At 41.5% G+C, this 24,301-nt stretch overlaps 2 protein-coding genes across 2 annotated transcripts; one reads left to right on the top strand and one right to left on the bottom strand.

The window, feature by feature from the left end:
* Nucleotides 1–1,968: 1,968 nt before the first annotated feature.
* Nucleotides 1,969–16,352, bottom strand: LOC139474049 (uncharacterized). The gene is made up of 11 exons (XM_071256909.1): nucleotides 16,214–16,352; nucleotides 13,818–13,871; nucleotides 12,796–12,888; nucleotides 11,300–11,425; nucleotides 9,865–10,049; nucleotides 8,576–8,657; nucleotides 7,206–7,302; nucleotides 6,439–6,622; nucleotides 5,947–6,147; nucleotides 5,455–5,559; nucleotides 1,969–3,219 (listed from the first exon to the last, which is right to left on the bottom strand). The coding sequence occupies exons 1-11, from the start codon at nucleotides 16,251–16,253 to the stop codon at nucleotides 2,944–2,946; spliced, it is 1,443 nt and encodes a 480-aa protein (XP_071113010.1). The 5' UTR covers nucleotides 16,254–16,352; the 3' UTR covers nucleotides 1,969–2,943.
* Nucleotides 16,353–23,367: 7,015 nt separating this feature from the next.
* LOC139475549 (ras-related protein Rap-2a-like) lies at nucleotides 23,368–23,943 on the top strand. The gene has a single exon (XM_071258739.1). The coding sequence runs from the start codon at nucleotides 23,368–23,370 to the stop codon at nucleotides 23,941–23,943; it is 576 nt and encodes a 191-aa protein (XP_071114840.1).
* Nucleotides 23,944–24,301: the final 358 nt, after the last annotated feature.

Raw genomic sequence — 24,301 nt, 5'->3', positions numbered from 1 at the left:
GGTCAGATGCAAAATTTATTATCATGACGTCATTTCTGCTCTGGATGACTGTTTTGCACCACCGGGATGAAGCCCACGGCGGGCTTTTAGAATGCCTTTCTGAGGTAAGTAATGCTGGAGACAGTCAAATAGAAGCATCAACACAACCCTTGTTACAATTTCAATATTTATTTCGAGTATAAAATGTTCAGAAAAGTTCCCAGTGAAAGCCTGCTTTCACAGTCACAACCACATATACCATCATAACAACACATGAAAAATATTACAAACAATTAAAATAGTAATTGAAACAAATACTTGCAAACTTGTGGACGGATTTAGTTTTCTTTAGAATTGCCATTTTACAAAATTCCAGTTATGATAAACATGATAAAAACCCTTTTGCCCTGAAAACATATAAAGAGATAAGATGATGTACAGAGACATGAAGTATCAAAGGGAGATAAGGTAATCAACAATTAACTGCATCAGTGCATAATCAGATCTGAGTAGTGAGTGGGTTTTACGCTGCTATTGCAATATTCCAGCAATATCAGGGCAGGGGACACCAGAAATGGGCTTCATACATTGTACCCATGTGGGGGACTGGGGTCTACGGCATGGTGACCAAACGTGGTGAATATCACAGACATAGGGACAGAGTGTGATGTCATCAAGTGTTTAGGGACTGGTTATTTATTAGAGGGGGTTTAGTCTTAGCATTGTATCGTATTGCTGACCACCCCCACCCCCTAATGTAGCCTTTTTTAATGATGATTTAATTAAACGTTTTTATTTGAAAAAATAGAAATGAGTATGCTTTGCATGACCTCATATTTTCATATTTATAGATTATCTGTTCCTCATGATTGAATGCCTTAAATCCATTGCCATGGACTCGAGATTTACATTATTCACCCAGGACAGCAGGGCTAGACACTGCCACTAGTCCGTTTTCTTGTAGGGATACGAATTTTCTCACAAAATCTAGTTAATATACATAAACCACTAGTTCAAAATGAGCTGCCGACTAGTCATGTATGCCCAAAGGTGTCTACCCTGGACAGATAGCCAGTGATTCCTAGTGTAGCTTGTTGGTTATTCTCTACATATGATTGTATATTAAAACATACATTCACCTGATGAAGGAGTAAGTATATACTCCAAAACGATGTGTTCCTCATAGTAGAGAAGTTGACATCCATAAATTCTTTTCCTAACCCTAACCCTAACCCTAACCCTTGAAGATCAGGGGTAGAAAAGGTCTTTAGCAACCCATGCTTGCCGTAAAAGGCGACTATGCTTGTCGTAAGAGGCGACTAACGGGATTGGGTGGTCAGGTTCGCTGACTTGGTTTGATGCATGTCATCGATCCCAATTCGTGGATTGATGCTCATGATATTGATCACTGGATTGTCTGGTCCAGACTCGATTATTTGCAGACCGCCGTCATATAGCTGTAATATTGCTGAGTGTGGAGTTTAACAACAAGTCAACCAACCAACCTTATGTGTATCACTTCTAAATGCTTATCAAAGACTTAAATTAAAGCTGCCAATGTCTGCATTCCAAGTAACAGATAGCCTGTAGGTGACAGTTTCAGTTATGGCACATTATCATGAGAAATGACAGGTAATATGTTCCTCAGCATGGTGATACTATGTTCATTAAAACATCCACTGATGGTAACCTTCAGTATGCACAAAGCTGTAAGTTCAACAAGTCTTACTGTTTTATACAATAGCTAATGACCATCTTGTCTTAAGCCAGTTGTGTGACTTTACCTTGTTCTCCCCTTTGTCAAACCATTTCATGAATATAAACATGTATATCTAGAATGTATAAAAATAAATAAAAATAATCATTTTGAATTATGAATCGTTGTGTTATGAAATGACAAAAAAGTCTATAAAAGCAAGACAAGCTAAATTAAAAAAATGCTAAAACATTTGAAAATAATAATTGGACATTAATGATACAGTAAAAAAATATTAGATACAAAATATGTAATTGAGGTCGCTAAATAATACGCCTTTGATATATAAATGCATAAATTAGTCAAAACAGCACATGTAAAGAGTACATATACACGACTAATTATGACTTCAATGTCATACTGTAAAAAGTGAAAGTAACAGCAATTGTCACGATCCTTAACTATCCGAAGTTGTATGAGTGATTTATTTTTCTTTGGTGTAAATTTCAACAAGAAAAATGATAATACTTTGATTGTGTTAATGCTGACATGATATTGCCAAGGTTACGTTAGATGCATGATTGATCTGTTAGTGCAGGATAAGCTGGTGTAGCAAGTGTATGAATAAAACACATAAATAAAAGCTTCACATAACACGATCCTTATTCATGCAGTATTTCTTCATCAATGTTTCTTTACAAAAACGTCTGCACTGAGCAGGCTAAGACATTACTATTGTAAACATATTTCATGCACTGTTTCTCCCTGCAGACATGGACGCTGACTGGTAAAGCCTGTTACCCTTTATATCAGGGATACAACTGGAAATTTAATTGTACTTATAGTCAGTGTATAGAAATCAGCATTCCTGAATAAATGCAATGTTTTTATACTTATCTGATGCTACATACAGGGATAAGAATGTATATTCACACATCTTTTGACATCTTTGCAACGGAGCGTGGTCCATAATCTGGGGGTGTTTATGGGGAAAGCCATCAGATTTTGAAAAAATTGTGGTCACTAAAATTCGTGGAAGATTCTCATCCAGGTACATAAGTGCTTTAGCTTGCCTACCTTTTACAAACAGACTGTACTCGAACAGAGAGACAGTTGAAACAGACTACAGTCCGTGCCTAGAAACCCACGAGTTATGAAAATGAACATAATTAATATCACAAAAGTCAACATCTGCAATTTCTAATGCTACTGAAGTTTTGATTTAAATAATGCTGGATCTGCAAAAAAGCAAAGACGAAGATGCAACTTCACCAGATAAATGCTGTTTTCGCTCTCGAGAACACATTGTTGACATTCTGACAACACTGAGAGGCCAGACACTGGTAGTGCTGCAACACGGCTCGATTCTCCTCCACCTTGGCTGACCGGGACTTCAGCTCCTCGCGGATGCCGGAAGTGGGGGCTCCAGGCTCGACTGGCTCCTCGTAGCTGGCTACAATTACCGCCACCTTCTGGTCAACTCGCTCCAAGCGCTCAGCCAAGGGAGGGAACTCCTTCAGGATGGCTGCACCAGAGGCAGCATACTGTAACAGAAACATGCAGCTAAGGCTGAAGTACAGCATACAAGACACATAACATGACGGTTTAGAGTCATGAGGATTAAACCCTAGTCCTGGCTCTCACACACATCTCTCATGAATTAATACATCCCATTACATTGGCTCATCCAAGCCCACCTCCCATTCCATACCAGCTCAAGCATTTCAGGTTCGCAGACTTGGTTTATGTATGTCATAATATCTCATTTGCCTAGATTAATGCTCATGATGTCAGTCACTGGATTCTCTGATACAGACTTGATTATCTACAGACTACTGTCATATAGCTGAAATATTGCTGGGTGCGGCGTTAAACAACAAAAACAAACAAACATCAAACCCCATCCTATCATAACTCCCACCTTTCCTACATATCCCAACCATAGCACATCACCTCCCATCCAACCCTTCTAATCCAATACTACACCACATCCCACCCAATCCAACTCTACACCACCCCATTCCATCCCACCCTTCCAATCCAACTCAACACAACCCCACCCCATCAACTCTACACTATCCCATCCCACCCTTCCAATCCAACTCAACACCACCCCATTCCATCCCATCCAACCCTTCCAATCCACCTCAACACAACCCCACCCCACCCCATCAACTCTACACTATCCCATCCCACCCTTCCAATCCAACTCAACACCACCCCATTCCATCCCATCCAACCCTTCCAATCCACCTCAACACAACCCCACCCCACCCCATCAACTCTACACTATCCCATCCCACCCTTCCAATCCAACTCAACACCACCCCATTCCATCCCATCCAACCCTTCCAATCCACCTCAACACAACCCCACCCCACCCCATCAACTCTACACTATCCCATCCCACCCTTCCAATCCAACTCAACACCACCCCATTCCATCCCATCCAACCCTTCCAATCCACCTCAACACAACCCCACCCCACCCCATCAACTCTACACTATCCCATCCCACCCTTCCAATCCAACTCAACACCACCCCATTCCATCCCATCCAACCCTTCCAATCCACCTCAACACAACCCCACCCCACCCCATCAACTCTACACTATCCCATCCCACCCGTCCAATCCACCTCAACACCACCGCATTCCATCCCATCCCACCCTTCCAATCCACCTCAACACAACCCCACCCCAACCCATCAACTCTACACTATCCCCTTCCCACCCTTCCAATCCACCTCAACACCTACGCATTCCATCCCATCCAACCCTTCCAATCCAACTCTAAACTACCCCATCCCACCCCACCCAACTCTACACCACCCCATTCCATCCCATCCAACCCTTCCAATCCAACTCTAAACTACCCCATCCCACCCCATCCCACCCCATCCAACTCTACACCACCCCATTCCATCCCATCCAACCCTTCCAATCCAACTCTAAACTACCCCATTCCATCCCATCCAACCCTTCCAATCTAACTCTACACCACCCCATTCCATCCCATCCAACCCTTCCAATCCAACTCTAAACTACCCCATCCCACCCAATCCAACTCTACACCACCCCATCCAACCCTTCCCATCCAACTCTACACCACCCCATTCCATCCCATCCCACCCTTCCAATCCAACTCTAAACTACCCCATCCCACCCAATCCAACTCTACACCATCCCCTTCCCACCCAATCGAACCCTTCCCATCCAACTCTACACTACCCCATTCCACCCCATCCCACCCTTCCAATCTAACTCTACACCACCCCATTCCATCCCATCCAACTCTACGCCACCCCATTCCACCCCATCCAACCCTTCCCATCCAACTCTACACTACCCCATCCCACCCCATCCAACCCTTCCCATCCCATCCAACTCTACACGCCACCATCCCACCCCATCCAGACCTTCCAATCCAACTCTAAACTACCCCATCCCATCCCATCCAACTCTACACTACCCCATCCCACCCCTTCCAACCCTCCCCACCCAACTCTACACTACCCCATCCCACCCCATCCAACCCTTCCCATCCCATCTAACTCTACACCATCCCCTCCAATCCCATCCATACCTTCCAATCCAACTCTACACCACCCCATCCAATCCCATCCCATCCAACCCTTCCAATCCAACTCAACACCACCCCATCCCACCTCATCCAACCCTAATACAATCCAACTCTACACCACCCCATCCAATCCTTCCTATCTAACTCCACACCACCCCATCCCACTCTACACTAACCCCATCCATGTTCTTGCCATACCTCCTTGTTGAATGTTGTGAGGATGTTTTTCAGTGCTTTGCTCATGTGAGTGTCCTCGCTGAGTCGCTTCACTCGCAGCTGAGAAACACCTTCCTTCTCCACCAGCTGAAACAACAAAACACAGACCATCACTGCCATTACATAGATGTTGGTCCTACACATCAAAACTCTGTAGAGTTGCCTCCCTTGCTACCAGGGTCTACCAGGGTCTACGAGCCCCTTCCCGGGTGGTGACACCATCGTTACCCTCTTGGTATCATCACTCCCACCACAAGCTTCTTCCAAGCACATGATATCTTTGCTACAATCACCGCATCATTGCTACCACCATCGTGCAAGGGGCCATTACAAGAATCTTGAATATTTTCCCTCTGTGGCCCCGAATGTAGTGATATTTATTAGTCTTTGTGAATGCTATTTTAGTGCATTGGGAAAAGGTTTATGACAGACTTTCTAGTTCCATAATGAAATTTCAATGTAACAAGTAAGTACCTGCAACTTGAAGTCTGTTTCACCCAGGTATTTCCGCAATCCCACAATACAGTTCTCTATACTGCCTTCACCTTGACCTATGACCTCTATATCTTCACACAAGGAAACAAACTTCTTGAAAGACTTGTGGTTGAGATTTTTAAGGGTGTCAATGCGGTCAAAGATTTTCACAAGTTCCTTCTCCCCAAAAGCCTTGTCCACCTGAAACAGTTTCTCCAGGTAAATAAATGCAATCTGACAGTGTACAACATGACCAAGGCATCAAACATTTTCACAATGTATTCGTTAAACAGGGATGAGTATGGATATTTTCTTTTTCAGCTGAAACTTCATTACAATGGAGCGTGGTCCATAATTTGGGGGTGTTTAGGGGGAAGCCATAAGATTTTAACAAATTTGTGGTCACTAAAATTTGTGGAAATTCACGGATCCGCAGAAGATTCTCACCCCTGGATAAACCCATCTATTTTATTTGACATAGTTTTCAATCACCTGTTCAATGCCGATAGTTTTTAGCCTTCCAGTGATCTTCTTCTCATCTTTAACTGCAACTTCGTCTGTCTGTGTGCGAGGCTTCCACCTCCGCTCTATGAACTGGTCCTCCAGGATGTGTCTGATGAAGCTCTGGATGGCGGTGTGGACAGAGCCGTCGCCTTCACGGGCTGACACCATCACACTGAAACAGACATACACAGTGTCACAGATCTACACAGTATCACAGATCTATAAAGTGCCACAGATATATAGTGTCACAGATACACAGTGTCACAGATACACAGTGTCACAGATACACACAGTGTCACAGATATAGTGTATCACAGATACACATAGTGTCACAGAGCTACACAGTGTCACAGATTTATAAAGTGTCACAGATATAGTGTGTCACACGTCTATAAAGTGTCACAGATACACAGTGTCACAGATCTACAATGTGTCACAGATCTACAATGTATCACAGATCTACAATATGTCACAGATATAGTCTGTCACAGATCTATACAGTGTCACAGATACACAGTGTCACAGATACACAGTGTCACAGATCTACAATGTGTCACAGATACACAGTGTCACAGATCTACAATGTGTCACAGATACACAGTGTCACAGATCTACAATGTGTCACAGATACACAGTGTCACAGATCTACAATGTGCCACAGGTCTACAATGTGTCACAGGTATACACATAGATATATAATGTGTCCATGTCATGGACTAGTTGTTACATTCCATTAGTAGCACCATGTGACTCACCTGCCCACAAAGTTGTGATCCTCCGCCATCTTCTCCAGCTCCACCACACAGGCCGGCTTCTCAGTCCCCTTGTCAGGCATCTCCACATCATCACTCGCTGAGGACACAAACATCACCAGTTATACATGAACATCACCAGCTATACATGAACATCACCAGTTAAACATGAACATCACCAGTTGCACATGAACATCACAAGCTATACATGAACATCACCAGTTAAACATGAACATCACCAGTTGCACATGAACATCAGAAGCTACACATGAACATCACCAGCTGCACATGAACATCACCAGCTACACATGAACATCACAAGCTACACATGAACATCACCAGCTATACATGAACATCACCAGATGCACATGAACATCACAAGCTACACATGAACTTCACATGCTACACATGAACATCACCAGCTATACATGAACATCACCAGCTGCACATGAACATCACAAGCTATACATGAACATCACAAGCTACACATGAACATCACCAGCTACACATGAACATCACAAGCTACACATGAACATAACCAGCTATACATGAACATCACAAGCTATACATGAACATCACCAGCTGCACACGAACACCACAAGCTACACATGAACATCACCAGCTGCACATGAACATAACCATCTACACACAAACATCACCAGCTACACACAAACATCACCAGCTACATACAAACATCACCAGCTACACACAAATATCACCAGCTACATACAAACATAACCATCTACACACAAACATCACCAGCTACACACAAACATCACCAGCTACATACAAACATAACCATCTACACACAAACATCACCAGCTACACACAAACATCACCAGCTACATACAAACATCACCAGCTACACACAAATATCACCAGCTACACACAAACATCACAAGCTACACACAAATATCACCAGCTACACACAAACATCACAAGCTAAACCTGAACATCACCAACTACATATGAACATCACCAGCTACACACAAACATCACCAGCTACACACAAACATCACCAGCTACACGGCCACATCATACCAAAAGACGTTAAAAGTTGGTACTTGTTGTTACTCTGTCTGGCGCTTGACATTAAGGGGCTAAAACAAGGACTGGTCGGCTCGGAGTCAGTATACTGTGTCTGAGTGGGGTATTCATGTTGAACTGCGGCATGGTATCTCAGTGTGATAGCACTATAAATCGGCATCAGTCCGGACTAGTACAAGCAGACACACACACACACACACACATGCACACATGCATGCAGGTCGCTACATAAGTGCAATAATCTTGGACGCGTGTTAAACCCCATTTCACCTGACCTCACCTACAGATGTAGTATACATAACACAACACCCAGACACAGGACTCACATAGTTTGCTGAAATCAGTGTCTTTCAAACGCTTCCCTTGAGGATATAAGCTCTGGCCTTCTGTCTTCATTCTCTGTTCCACCTGTAAAGAGTCGTTCACAACTCAACGCTGGTGTCACTTCAAGTACATTGTCCACATAGAATGGACTTCAATATTTTTTGTGTTTATAGAGGTATACACAAAGTATTCCCAAACCTTTGGTGCACCGATAATATTCTCAGACGAAACAATACACGATACACACTTTACTTGTATCAACTCATATTTTAATCTTGTATCGATTCACACACTGACCAATTCATTCACATTTAATTTATTTAATTTGGGGGGCACATCTCAGGTACATCGCGAACAGGGAATTTCCTATATTATTTAATAATAGAAAATACTTGTGTAGACAAGCCTTTTTAACAGTGTTTATGCCCTATAAGAAAAAAACTCGAATTATTAAGTATCATAGTCGTATCGGGTGATAGTCGTATCGTGACATCCCTAACGCAAAGTGTGCACACCTGTTTTATGTTTATAACACCAGAAACAAAAATATATTGAAGTCAATTATTATAAATAGATATGTCAACAACAACTGCACAGAGTACGTACATAATCATGAGGTACGAACGTACATGATGCAGGTCCCAGACGTTTACCACTTCGTTGAAACCCACGATCACAGGTATGGTGCTGACAAACCTAGAAACATAATCGGGGCGAACCGGGATTCGAACCCACAATCATAGGTTTCTGGCGTACCCAAGGGACGCAACTCTGCACAGCAGATTGTGGCGCCTTAGACGACTGGGCCACCCGTGCCCCCCATTTTTACATGACATTTGAGATAAAGATACCAAATAGAGTTAACTTTTCAACATAATAAATTGTATTATGGTGTCATTAGTTGCTGTATATGGCCTTTAACCCAAGCATCTTTGATTTTTGACTGTCAAGAAAAAGTTCAGTCATTGTTCATCTGACATGGCGGGTTTGATCTTCACACAGAGAGATATCAAATTGGAGTAAAAGATCTGATTGTAGTGATATTGTGCAGATCCTGAGATGACTATGGGACACAACTCTGCACTGCAAAGTGCTACAGCATATACCGCTTGGCCAGCTGTGTCTCCTAATCTACAGCCAATTCAAAGATGTCTCCAAGACATCATCATCATCATCATCATCATCATCATCATCATTGTTGTCATCGTCATTGTTTTGTGTTATCATCATCATCATCATCATCATCATCATCATCATCATTGTTTTGTTCTGGTCAACCAAAACCACTCACTATGTCACACTTTGTTCCTAAGAGGAGTACAGGAAACTTGACAGGGTCCACAGCAAGTGTGCCGGTCTCCTCCTGTGTCTCATCCCCATCACCGAGCGGTCTTGTCTTCTCAATGTTTGTGACCACAGTCTGTTTCCATACATTGGCCATCATGATGGATTCCGGATCTGACACATCGACTACCACTGCAAACACAAGTACTCATTATGATCAAACCAAATTTCCGTTAACCTATTCACTTTCTTTGTATTATTATCCTAAAAACCAAGTCTACTGTACCATGTCACTGTCTCAGGCATTAGTCTTAGTAGATTCTATTTAAGTCTGGATATATTTGATTAACATAGTAAACAGGCCTATTAAAGAAAACCATCAGAGAGCAGCCAAACTATGGACCATGTACACACTTTAAATAGAACCAGCCCTACAAATTACAAACAAGACACAATGCCCATAATGTTTGCATGGTAATGATAAGAACCCAGCACATTTTCAACAGAACCTGACACATTAAATCACATAGCGTGTAATCATTTGTTGCGGACTGCGTGATTAACATATTTGGGAGTCTTCTGATGGTTTCCATTGGTAGGCCAATCAACGTGATGAAGGTTCACCAAGAGTCAACTCCACACATTGTATCTCTGGATCAAAATAGATTTGGATGCTCTGGATTCAGACTTAGCTGAATTAATGTTGCAAATAGAATCACGAAGCTAAACAAGAGTCTTCAGAAAATGACATACCCCCCCCCGCCCCCCAGTCTGGTGCAATTCAAAATTGGCTACTTATTCCCCACTGGATTGCCATTGGATACCTACAGCTCAGTGAAGAAAAAAATAATGCTGTTCAATATTTTTCAAAATCTCAAATAATCAAAAGGCACCAGTTAACCACTAGACTGATCTGTATAGCAAGTTTCATGTAGAAATATTCAACAGTTTTGGAGTTGTGCTCCAGAAATGTATAACCAACTTGTTTTCATCATGAAAAATCATGAAAACGAAACAAAATAAAAAGACTAAAAAAAACAAATCATCAAAAGGCACCAGTTCCCCACTAGACTATCTACATAGAGGTTTCAACAAGAAATATTTAATAGTTTTGAAGTTCTGCTCCAGGAAGGGAAAACGGATTGCTGACGAATGAGATGCTGATTGCTATATCCCCTCTGTTTTTCAAACCGGGGGAATAATGAGCTATTTATCTAATTTATCAACATCATAAAGGCAGGGTTCAAAATAAATTTTGAGTTTCACCACTTCGAAAAAAAAGTTAGGGAGTTGCCATCTACACAATGGTAAATTCTAGTTCATAAAGAAATGTCACTTCTAGCCCTGCCTAGATTTGACCAATCTCGGAAATAAACAGACTTTTGTTAATCTGGAAACCCTGCCAGCAAGATTCAGCCTGGCGGCTGCTTCACATGACATACCAATGGCAGCATCCAGGTTTCTGAAGTAGGACTTGTAGAGGTCGATGTCCTCCCTCCCCGGAATGTCCCACAGAGACAGAGACACAACAGCGTGGCTCGGCAGGTTCACCTTCATCACATGGTTCTCTGGTCAAACATAAACATAGCACAGTGGTAGGACTGAGTGTAAGAAACATCCTTATTTCATGTGCAAGTCACAAGAGCTAGCAACGAATTTGATAAAAATCTGTACCGTATCAATTTGCAAAACATGTTGTCTTACGTGGTAATAACCCTTAAGGTTCTAAAACAAAGCAGCCGAGAATTATCACATTCTTAAATATGTTGTCAACACACGCTTTGGAATGGTTTTAGTTGAGATGAAAATATTTTGGCCTCTTATTTTAATCACATAGTTGACAGATCTGATGCCAAACTTTTGCAGAAAGAAAAATAAAATTTTAAGAACACTTATTAGTCGTTTACTAGACCTGGCCAACAGGACAGTGTAGAAGTTTCTGTTTTAGTGTGGTCGTTGTTTATGCTGCACTTAGCAGCTGTGAGATATAATTTGAAAAAACATTCCGCATCTTCCCAAGGCAAGGAGTCAACCGACTGTAAAAGTACAGTTTCCACCCTTACTGAACTAGGCTGGAGTTCTGGGCTCGATCGTTGCGCCACCAGTGGCTATTACAAGTTAAGTCCCTTCTATGTCCCTCCTATTGACCAAACAGATTCCACCACTCATATCACTTGCATTTGCTTCAAACAAAATGGCGGCACTCAAAGCGCCCAATTTAGGAAGATCTCATTGATAATCATAATCTATATTGTGCACGGCAGTTTACAAACTGCATGTCTATTTCGTCATGCAATTTTTATTGGACTTTGCATAAACTCAAAATATAATTCCATAATTCCAGCCTAGTTCGGCAAGGGTGGAAATGGGACTTTAATAGTCAATTAACTCCCTTGCTTCAGGAAGATGTGAGGTGAGGTGAAATGGAGTTTAACGGTTGGTCCAAGATTATTGCACTTGCATGCATGTGTGTGTCTGTGTGTGTGTCTGCTTGTACTAGTCGGACTGATGCCGATTTATAGTGCTAGCACACTGAGATACCATGCCGCAGTTTAACATGAATACCCCATTCAGACACAGTATACTGACTCCGAGCCGACCAGTCCTTGTTTTAGTCCCTTAATGCCAAGCGCCAGACCGGGTAACAACATGTACCGTCTTTTAACGTCTTTTGGTATGACGTGGCCGGGGATCGAACCTCGAACCTTCCCCTCTCTGGGAGGACACTCTACCACTAGACCACGGAGGCGGTCCTCAGCAAGATGACAATCCGTGCTATCAGGGTACAATGACACACAATCAACCAACTCAGTAATTCTGACCAGCCAATTCACTAAGTCGCCTCCTATGACCAGCATAGATTGCTGGATACAAACTGTAACCAAGAATCTCCACTGGGTGCTGATTCGAATGAAGATACACATGAAGGTGAACTTACCAATGACAGCCCTCTGTGTGGGAATGTAGAGGGGACTGAACTGGTTGCGCATATAGCGCAGGAATATGTTGGTCTTCCCCACTGATGGATCACCTGTAACACAGAAAAGGCAAATAATGAAGTGGGAAAACCTCAACAATAATGCAGATCCTTAACTTAAGGGGGACATAGTAAATTTATTTTAATGGTCATTCCAAAGTCAGCAATATTCCAGCCACTAAATAATCAAGTCTGGACCAGACGAACCAGTGGTTGATAGTATGAGAAACATCTCAAACCACCAAGGAACTATGACACACAGTCAAGAAAGTGACCACCTGGTCCACTTCATTGCCTAAAAACTCAGGATGCTGGGGACCCCTTTTAATCCAGAATCTGCAAGGGCTTGTGTCAAAATAAGACTGTTAGACTGATTAACAAAATAAAAGTTATCAGGTATCAAAAAGGATTTAAATAGACTTAACTCAGCGTTGTTTAACTGCTAATCCACTTCATAGAATGTAAGCATTGTACAGTACTAAGGCTGGGACGGGTAACTTGGGTCGGGTGGGTCCTGAGTAGGACCCCGGTACCCACAGTACTACCCGTGGTTAGTCACGTGATATATTGTTTAATGACAAAAACTTACTACAGCTCAATGGGTACACTACAAGTCGATAATGTTCCCATTTCTTTATGATGATGCACACTTTCCTTTTGACTTGTATATGTTTGAGTAAAGATAAAGCTTCAGTCAACTTCAGTGTAGGTATGATTTGATCGTTTCATAAGAGACCACATATCTATTATATGGTCTCCGGTTTCATGCATGTATCCAAACAGTTTTTGCCAGGGCTACAGTTAAACTTTTCCCAATTAGACATTGTGTTCCCAACTCTTGAGACCTACAGTGGGTACCCTGGTAGGGTCGGGTAATAGGGGGTTGGGTACCCGGGTAGTAAATTTGGACTCGTCCCGGCCGTATACAGTACATTGCCCTTGAAAATAATGTTTACTGCACCTTAGCCTTGCAATATACTCACCAACAATGACAACCTTCATTGCTGGAACTGTTTTTGCTTTCAAAGACTGCCCATCTGAAAGATTGGATAAAACAACCATGAAAAAGAAAGTCTACAGCATATATATATTTATTCCCTACGAGGACAAACATATCAGGGTTCATAAAAATCATATGTGACTTTGGGTCACACATGTATCAAGCCACGAGACAACAGTGTATTTTTTCAGTCATCCGGTTGTTTGGTTTGTTGTTTAACGCCACACTCAGCAATATTCCAGCTATATGACGGCGGTCTGTAATTAATCGAGTCTGGACCAGACAATCCAGTGATTAATATCATGAGCATCGATCCACGCAATTGGGATCGATGACATGCATGAACCAAGTCAGCGAGCCTGACCACCCGATCCCGTTACTCGCCTTTTACGACAAGCACAGTCGCCTTTTACTGCAAGCATGGGTTGCTGAAGACCTATTCTACCCCGGGTCTCAGTCATCTGGACGGCATTCCAATCTTATTGAGACTTGAGGTTGGAATGACGTCACACTATAAACGATGTCATAGCTGAAGATTGTTGATGTCATTTGACATTTTTCAGTTCCACTGCTGTTGTGACTTGCTGTCCTTATAGGTAAACACTAAAATTTGTATGTGGACATCTTCTTCGGTAATAAATAGAACATCATATTTTGTTGATGTCATACTATGTTTACAAAAGTCATGCCTAATTTCTGGTATTTATAGAAACATTGAATAACATGAATACTCATATATAATATATATTGATCATATAATAGTAGGTTTCTCGGCAGGATAAAGCCAACGGATAAAATTGATATCCGTTGGGGTCATGTGCGGATAGAGATGCAAATATCAAAGGTCAAGTAGGGACTACTTTCACAGTTTAAAAACAAACATGGCGTTGTCCTCATCATTCGGCGATCGAGTCAGAATCAACCATTGGGAATCTGGATAAACTACAGGAATAATTGCTACCATTATCAAAAGAAGAGTCTAATATACTGAAAATCAGTGTCTAACTGTGACGTAGCTAAGGCATTTTATAAGTTTTGGCAACTTTGGAGATAAAAATTTCGACACAATTTTGCGAGGGCACGAGGCCTTGACAAGCGGGATTAGTAGCCATATCTGTGTTTGTAGACCTCTGCGGCTCGAAACCTTCTCCACAGATTAAAATAGTTGGATTTGGCAGAAATATGTTTTAATTGTTCCCTTGTTTCGTTTTGTCGCTGTGTGTACATCTGACTACACTTCTTAACGTTATGACCGGACAGACCGACTGCCAACAATGTCTGACCGTGGCCGTGACGTCTCATAGACTAGGATTAGAGTAACTTTCCTTTGACAAAGGGCAGTTACTCTAGCAGACAGGCCGATGAATAGCTGCGAAAGGCAATTAAAAACAATTATTGTTTTGCGTATATGTTAGCTTCGCCACTGTATAACAAAGAGATTTCAGTTGGAACTATATTGGCTACTGTCACTGTCCGAATGACACATCACTTACCCTGTGACGCAATAAATATTTATTTTCCAGGAAAACTTGCAATGTTTCGGTAATGTTTGTGAGAGAGGGAAAGCGATTTTGAAGCACAGAATTAAAGAATGACATTATATGATAAAGAGGTTATCACGCTTGTGTGTTTGGGGATGGTAAATATTCTATATTAGGAATCAACATTATGTAAATACAATGTTTATTCCTAATGCAGGATATTTACCATCCCCAAACACACTCGCGTGATAACCTCTAGACATATGTTTTGTCGGATGATAGGTATATTCAAGGACATATGTTTTCGCATGGCCATGTGTGATAACAACACCTGTTATAGCAAGAGTAATTGAGTAAACATGGCCGTGCGAAAACATGTCTCTGAATACTTAACATCCGACAAAACATATATATATATATATATAACTGGGGTTGTTATCACAGACATCTTAAATAAGCAGATGATGGCTTGTTTTTTTAAAAATAAAGTTGTCTTTTATAAGTGAATAGGATGCTTAACAGTTGTTCATGTGATCAGAGAGAAATCTACGAATGTTTCTTAAGCGTCCGAAAACTAATAACAAGGTGATATATAATATATATAGTCAGAGACCATATAGATCTACCAGTATCTGCTATTAGTAAAGTAAAGTAAAGTAAAGAAGTATATAGTATCAATGAACAATAAATAGGAAATTGCTTAGATATATACACTTATTTTTGTATATGATATCAGAAATACAATGCAAAATCTTGTCAGACATATTCCTCAGTTAGCTACCACTGCACAACAGATGACGTAGAGTGCGCGAAAACCGAGGGCAATCTAAAGACTACTCAGAACGACTAGCGAGTAAAACTATTCCCTATGACAATCCTTGGCATACTCTAATCTTACCCTGGGCAGTCGTCCGGTCTGAGCTACATCCAGTACCCATATCTCATGTTATCATTGCGAAGGGATACAGACAGGAAGGTGAAGGCGTATTCCCCTTCGCAGTCGATGTAAAGCGTTTACGTATTACACTCGGATATTATCGGACATGTTCGGTATGGAGGTGAAGGGACAGGTCGCCGAGAATAAAGGACAGCAGGGCAGATTGTTCCGACTGCTGTTGTTTACAGTTTCTATGTCCAAAACGTCACCCGAGCGCACAAATGGGTGACGTCACATGGTGTCACAAGTTAGAGCGTGTATTGATGAATAGCTTTGTGCACACAGTATTCTTTTGCACAAATTTGGACCATAACTGATAGATTCTCAGGGAAGAAATAAAAATGCATTAAATTGAAAATATTATTGATAGGTTATAAGAAATACAAATGCATTAAATTGAAAATAATATTGATAAGTTATTTGTCGGACGAAAACGGCACCTCTATTTTTAATAACGATATAAGAACGATTTATGTAGTAGTATTTATGCTTTATTTACGTGCGTTATTCTGTTATGTTGTTTTATATTTGATTTATTATCATGTAATTGATATCATATTGTAAATTACCGAGAACAATTACACCAATCAGTTGTAACAACAGTATTATTCCACGCTAATCAGTCATCCAAACAAAAAATGCAAAAGTTGGTAAGCTATCATCCAAATTGGAGTAGAGGCTTAAAAAAATTATTTCTAATATAAACTTGTTTTAACATTTCACAATTATTGGTGTTTGCAAGTGACCATGTGAGTTTAATTTCATTTATTTCAATACCAAGGTAAGAAAAATAAGGTGCCGTTTTCGCCAGCCAAATGTAGTCGTTATCGCTCACACTACGTCGCAGTGGTGACTCAGCATAACACAGGTGCCTTATTCGCTCGGCGTCGTTTTGCTGAGGTGCCGTATAAGCTATAACCCAGAATCTTAAGCATTATTTTTTAGATTGTTTTAAATTATTCGGTATCCTCATGAAGCATATTGTCTCATGATGATTTCACACACACACACACACACACACACACACACACACAAATTGATGACTTTAGAAAATACAGCTGTGACCTAATACATTTATTGTTACGCGATATTTTGCACAGAAAAATGAAGAACGAAGCCTGGTTTATTTCACGAGTGATTTAGTGAGTATGGTTTAACAATATTCCAGCAATTTCACGGCGGGGGACACCAGAAATGGGCTTCACACATTGTACCCATGTCGGGAATCGAACCCGGGTCTTGCGCGTGACGAGCGAACGCTTTAACCACCAGGCTACCTGACCGCCCCTTATTTCACGATAAAAACATTGTTCTATCACGACGTCATGTCTGGAGAATTGAACATGCGCTCGCAACTTGATGACTTCGTAAATGGGACGACGCGATATATCGCAAAGGACAATGAAGAACGAAGCGTGGTTTATTTCACGATAATACATTGTCCTATCCTGACTGCATTCTTGGAGATTCCAACATGCGCTCGCAACTTGATTACGTTGTATATTGGACGACGTTATGTTTGAGAGGGAAATATGAGTTGTTCCCCATAGATTTAGGCTAGCTGGACAACGCTGCTGAACGCTGTGGCCGAACGATCGCCCAAAGTGGAGAGATAAGACAATGGGTATTGGGGGAAAAGCAACAGCTAACTGACGCGAGTATTGCGAGAATAGGCGGCAAATACCTGTACCAAACCCACCTTCTCAGGTAATAATTAACGTAATAAAGTAAGAGACGTTATTCTAAATGACAAGTGATGAAACAGTTGATCAAACAGCAGACATTCAGCTATCCCCGAGCTGCGATGGACTCCGACAGTCACGACATGACTCTAAACATGACAAGATAACATTCATCCAGAGGAGTGAGTGAGTATTGTTTTACGCCGTTTTTAGCAATATTCCAGCAATATCACGGCGTGGGAAACCAGGTGAGGTGAAATGGGGTTTAACGTCGCGACCAAGATTATTGCACTTATATAGCGACCTGCATGTACGTGTGTGTGTTTGTGTGGCTGCTTGTACTAGTCCGGACTGATGCCGATTTATAGTGCTAGCCCACTGAGATACCATGCCGCAGTTTAAAATGAATACCCCACTCAGACACAGTATACTGACTCCGAGCCGACCAGTCCTTGTTTTAGCCCCTTAATGTCGAGCGCCAGACAGGATAACAACAACTACCACCTTTTAACGTCTTTTGGTATGACGTGGCCGGGGATCGAACCCCAGACCTTCCGATCCCCGGGCGGGCGTGGGAAACCAGAAATGGGCTTCACACATTGTACCCATGTCGGGAATCGAACCCGGGTTTTCGGCGTGCAAGCGAACGCTTTAACCACTAGGCTACCAGAGGATCAACGACGGCGCAAAGAAAATGTGTAGCAATCCTACCTATTGAATACAGGGGCGGTCTGGTAGCCTAGTGGTTAAAGCGTTCGCTCTTCACGCCGAAGACCCAGGTTCGATTCCCGACATGGGTACAATGTGTGAAGCCCATTTCCGGTGTCCCCCGCCGTGATATTGCTGGAATATTGCTAAAAGCGGCGTAAAACTCACTCACTCACTCACTATTGAATACAGTACTTATACTGCCATATCAAAAGTGCATCAGCGTAACCTAGGAGGTAAACAAATTGTAATTTGCATGTGGTACCTTAATAATCAGGAATGAGAATATGGCACATTTCAGATTAAATATTTATGTTATATAAAAGTAGAAAAAAACATATGATGAAAAGAAATTAGTAATATATTTTCACAACAATGACTTCCTGTAACATTTTGGTTGTTTTCAAGGAACATGGGATATTAAGTTGACACAGTCATAGTGGCACACGGGATACTGTTGACATTGACATATCTATATAGTAGTAACATTATTAATATTATTTATTGATTAATCTCTTTAAAGTAATAATTATATTGTTGTAATATTATTTCATAAGGAACGAGATCAGTGGACATGCAGATATTGTTAACTTGAAACCGACACCGTTGTGAGAGCGTATTTTTTAAACCATGAACCAAACTTCTCTATAAGAGTTACCTCCCTAATGGTAATACGTTTACTCCCTAGGCCTGATACGTCAATTATTCATGCTGTCCAAAAGTGCTAATATCTCGCTACACGAAAACTTGGTCAACGTTTCCCGCAAAGCGATATGGAATAACGGACACACGATTTTTCACTTTTCTACAATCTTAAAAGTTTAATGCTGCTATTAGCAATGTTCAACCAATATCACAGTCTGAACAAGTAAAACCAGAGACGGAATGCGCGAACAATGGTCCACGCCATTGGGGTATACGTACCGTTACACACAATCATCAATGTCACATAGCCTCACCAAGGCCCTGAATAACAAGCTAAAGCTGCCTTTCTTAACAGATAGGGGCGGTCGGGTTGCCTGGTGGTTAAAGCGTTAGCTCGTCACGCCGAAGACCTGGGTTCGATTCCCGACATGGGTACAATGTGTGAAGCCCATTTCTGGTGTCCCCCGCCGTGATTTTGCTGGAATATTGCTAAAAGCGGCGTGAAACCACACTCACTCACTCACTCTTAACAGATAAGGGGTGTTGGGGTAGTCTTGTGGTTAAATCATTCGCTTGTCACGCCGAATGCATGAGTTCGATTCTTGTCACGTGAGTATAATTTATGAAGCCGATTTTCGCCATGCTATTACTGGAATATAGCTAAAAGTAGCGTAAAACAAGATGAAGAGCCTGTTGTCTGAACTACATATGACGGGTGTATATTTATAAAGTTGACTGAAACATATTAGTTTAATAAATGTTTCATCACGAAAACCACAACATTTTATAATGAGTACGTCTTTAAACGTCAAAGCCCCAGAAACATCAACACTCCTCATAGATTTCAAGCAAATGAAGTGAGGTGAAGTGGGGTTCTAGCAAATGAGTGAGTGAGTGAGTTTGATTTTACGCCGCTTTTAGCAATATTCCAGCAACATCACGGCGGGGGACACCAGAAATGGGCTTCACACATTGTACCCATGTCGGGAATCGAACCCGAGTCTTCGGCGTGACGAGCGAACGCTTTAACCACTGGGCTACCCGACCGCCCCACTAGCAAATGAACAGAAATATTCAACACAGTTCGGAGTTACAAACATTTTTTTAGTTGACCCATGTACAGATGTTTCTTCCGTTGAGTAAGAGATTGAGTGAGTGAGTGAGTTTGGATTAAGGCTGTATTCCAGGCATATCTAGGCGTGTCAGGTTTTTATGGGATGATATCCCAAAGTGAGATCTAAGACATTTACCACTTTGGTGAAAGCCACGAACACGGGTATGACATACTTAGAAACGTAAATCAAGGTAAATCTGGACTTAGAACCAACGATCATAGGTCTCAGCGAAGCTTCTCTACACAACGAATTGCGGCGCCTAGGAAAACTGGCCCAATCATGTCCCTTTGCGGAAATGAGAACGTGAATGGTTTCAAAGCACATCTTATAATATAGCTCCAAAGGTTCCAAATCTTCTGACAGCTGATCACCAGGTACAGCAGGTCTAGTGATATTCTAGGTCTGTTTGTAGCTGATCCAGAAAGGTTGTTGCAACGATATGTGATTATGGATGAAACCTGGACGCCACCTGTGGGACAGAGGATACTTTCTCCTTTTCTCGAAGACCTGGGCCCACTTGCACAAAGCGATCTTAGCGCTAAGACTATCGTAAGCCTATGTTAAAGTATGGGAGTAATGCTAAGATCGCTTTGTGCAAGTGGGCCCTGGTGTCTGATAGTGATTCATGAACACATGTTCATGATATATTCGGACTCGTACTCTCGACTCTCCTTTTAGCAGAGAACATTTATAAATATGGAAAGAGTTTTGTTGATTTTATTTACCGATGTAAATAGTAAATGTACTACAGTTACAGATTGTTTTGAACTTCGGTGTGTAAGGAATGTGATACATGTCACAGACAGTTACCAAAAAGGAACATTTTCACGGCAAATCTTGCTTCGTAATGACGTTTCAGGGCTACCTCTTGCCCCATCGACTATTTCTTTGTAACGACGTTTCAGCCGTACTACTTACCCCTCTGTTCATTTTTGTAATGCCGTTTCAGGACTACTTCTTACCCCTTTATACATTCTTTGTAATAACGTTTTAGGACTACTTCTTGCCCCATCAACCAGTTCTTTGTAACGACGGATCAGGACTACTTATTGCCCCTCTATTCATTCTCTGTACCGACGTTTGAGGACTACTTCTTGCCCCATAACCCATTTCTTTGTAACGACGTTACAGCCGTACTTTTTACCCCTCTGTTCATTTTTGTAATAACGTTTTAGGACTACTTCTTGCCCCATCAACCATTTCTTTGTAACGACGGATCAGGACTACTTCTTGCCCCTCTATTCATCCTTTGTAACGACGTCTCAGGACTATTTCTTGTCCCTTCAATTATTCTTTGTAATGACGTTTCAGGGCTACTTCTTGTCCCTTCATTCATTCTTTGTAATTAAGTTTCAGGGCTACTTCTTGACCTTTGATCCATTCTTTATTACGAAATTTTGGGACTACCTCTTGTCCCTCTATTCATTCTTTGTAACGACGTTTCAGGACTACTTCTTGTCCCTTCAATTATTCTTTGTAATGACGTTTCAGGACTACTTCTTGTCCCTTCAATTATTCTTTGTAATGACGTTTCAGGGCTACTTCTTGTCCATCATTCATTCTTTGTAATGACGTTTCAGGACTACTTCTTGTCCCTTCAATTTTTCTTTGTAATGACGTTTCAGGGCTGCATAACGACATATCAGGGCTACTTCTTGCCACTCTTTCATTCTTTGTAACGACCTTTCAAGACTACTTCTTGTCCCTTCATCCAGTCTTTGTAATAACGTTTTAGGGCTATATCTTGTCCCTTCATGAATTATTTGTAACGACGTTTCAGGACTACATCTTGCCCCTTCATCCATTCTTTGTCACGACGTTTCAGGGCTACATCCTGTCCCTTCATTCATTGTTTGTAGCGACGTTTCAGGGCTACTTCTTGTCCCCTCATTCATTCTATATAACGACGTTTCAGGACTACTTCTTGTCCCATCAACCATTTCTTTGTAACGGCGGATCAGGACTACTCCTTGCCCCTCTATTCATTCTTTGTAATGACGATCAGGACTACTTCTTGCCCCTCTATTCATTCTTTGTACCGACGTTTGAGGACCAGTTCTTGTCCCTTCAACCATTCTATGTAACGACGTTTGAGGACTACTTCTTGCCCCTCTATTCATTCTTTGTAATGACATTATAGGACTTCTTCTTGCCATTCTAGTCATTCTTTGTAACGACGTTTCAGTTGTACTTCTTACCCCTTCATTCATTCTTTGTAATGACTTTTTGGGACTACTTCTTGCCCCTCTATTCATTCTTTGAAATGACGTTTCAGGGCTACTTCTTGTCCCCTCATTCATTCTACATAACGACATTTCAGGGCTACTTCTTGCCCCTCTTTCATTCTTTGTAACGATCTTTCAAGACTACTTCTTGTCCCTTCATCCAGTCTTTGTAATAACGTTTCAGGGCTACATCTTGTCCCTTCATCCATTCTTTGTAACGACCTTTCAAGACTACTTCTTGTCCCTTCATCCATTCTTTGTAATGACGTTTCAGGACTACATCTTGTCCCTTCATGCATCCTTTGTAACGACGTTTCAGGACTACATCTTTTCCTTTCATCCATTCTTTGTAACGACGTTTCAAGACTACTTCTTGCCCCTTCATTCATTATTAGTAACGACGTTTCAGGGCTACTTCTTGCCCATTGATTCCAGGTATGTTACGCCGATCTCTAAATAATCGAGTCAATCCAGTTATTGACATCATGAGCACTGCATAGGCAGTTGAAATAGGCGAGCACACAATCCGATCCATTTAATTTAATTGCCTGACAGTGTCATTTGTGATGTCGCTGATATATATAAAACGCATTTCCATAGCATTCAAACACCACCAGAGAAGGTGTGAAAAACTCCTATCTGTATAAAAACCTGCTGCGTCAACACCGAATGTCAAACTTCACCTTCGTTTTATCTGAGCACGTTTCATAAGACTGTAGTACAACTCTAAAATAGGAGTGATGTCCGCAGCTACTACCAACGAATCGGTCAACATCGTTGTGCTGGGAGCCCCTGGGGTTGGGAAGAGTGCCATCATCACTCAGTTCCTACACCACAAGTTTCTTGAACAAAGTGGGTTCACCATCGAGCTGGAACAACAGACGGTTGTTGTAGGTGAAGCAAACCGACGAGTCGCCCTGGACATTGTGGACACCCCAGGGGGGTACTGCTTCCAGGAAAGAAGGCGGATGGCGATCAGAGAAGGAGATGCATTTATCCTGGTATTTTCTTTGGAAGATGAATTCTCCTTTGAAACAGTGGCTATGATAAGGGATGATATTTTACGTATCAAAAAGAAGAAGAAAGTGCCCATCCTCTTGGTAGGGAACAAGGCCGACATTGATGATGATAAGAAAATAACTACATGCAAAGGAGCTAAACTTTTTGCGAAGAAAGAGTGGAAAACCAAGTACGTTGAAGCCTCCGCCATGGACCATGACAGTGTCAAAGCGGTGTTTGACAAAATCTTGAATCTTTCAAAGGTCAGATGCTTCTCAGTTGTTTGGGGAAAGTTGAAAGATCATTTTGTGCATTGAAGGATATGAACAGGACGGTGGAATTCCTAAGCTTGGAGACACAGTCTCTGCCGTAGTAATACTGGTATAATAAACATTGTCGTGAGTTTGACGCATCAGGGACACAAATTATGTCAGCTGCAATTCCCTATTTTGACTTGTACCACGTGTTTCTTCAGGTGAACAATTGACTTGTCTTTGCATGTGTTTGTGGCGGATGGCAGATACTGGGTACTTTATGTTACTATTACATATTCCTCATACTTTTAATAAACGAAAATATTAAAAAATCTTGTCTTTGGTGTGTGTCATTTGTTACCTGGTTATGATATCACAGTGTTGTCTTTCTATATACAGGAGACGTTCTGTAGCATTAAGC

The sequence above is a fragment of the Haliotis cracherodii genome, unplaced genomic scaffold, assembly GCF_022045235.1.
Source record: "Haliotis cracherodii isolate W230 unplaced genomic scaffold, xgHalCrac1.p SCAF_3, whole genome shotgun sequence".
NCBI classification, from domain to species: domain Eukaryota; kingdom Metazoa; phylum Mollusca; class Gastropoda; order Lepetellida; family Haliotidae; genus Haliotis; species Haliotis cracherodii.
The sequence above is the reverse complement of the archived record's forward strand: the minus strand, read 5'-3'. Positions and strand labels throughout refer to the sequence as shown.

Coding starts and splice junctions, on each gene's coding strand:
- LOC139475549 (XM_071258739.1), top strand. CDS start 23,368: ATGTCCGCAGCTACTACCAACGAATCGGTCAACATCGTTGTGCTGGGA.
- LOC139474049 (XM_071256909.1), bottom strand. CDS start 16,253: ATGGGTACTGGATGTAGCTCAGACCGGACGACTGCCCAGG. Junction 13,872..16,213: donor AGACCGGACGACTGCCCAGG/GTAAGATTAGAG, acceptor CCAATCTTTCAG/ATGGGCAGTCTTTGAAAGCA. Junction 12,889..13,817: donor AATGAAGGTTGTCATTGTTG/GTGAGTATATTG, acceptor TCTGTGTTACAG/GTGATCCATCAGTGGGGAAG.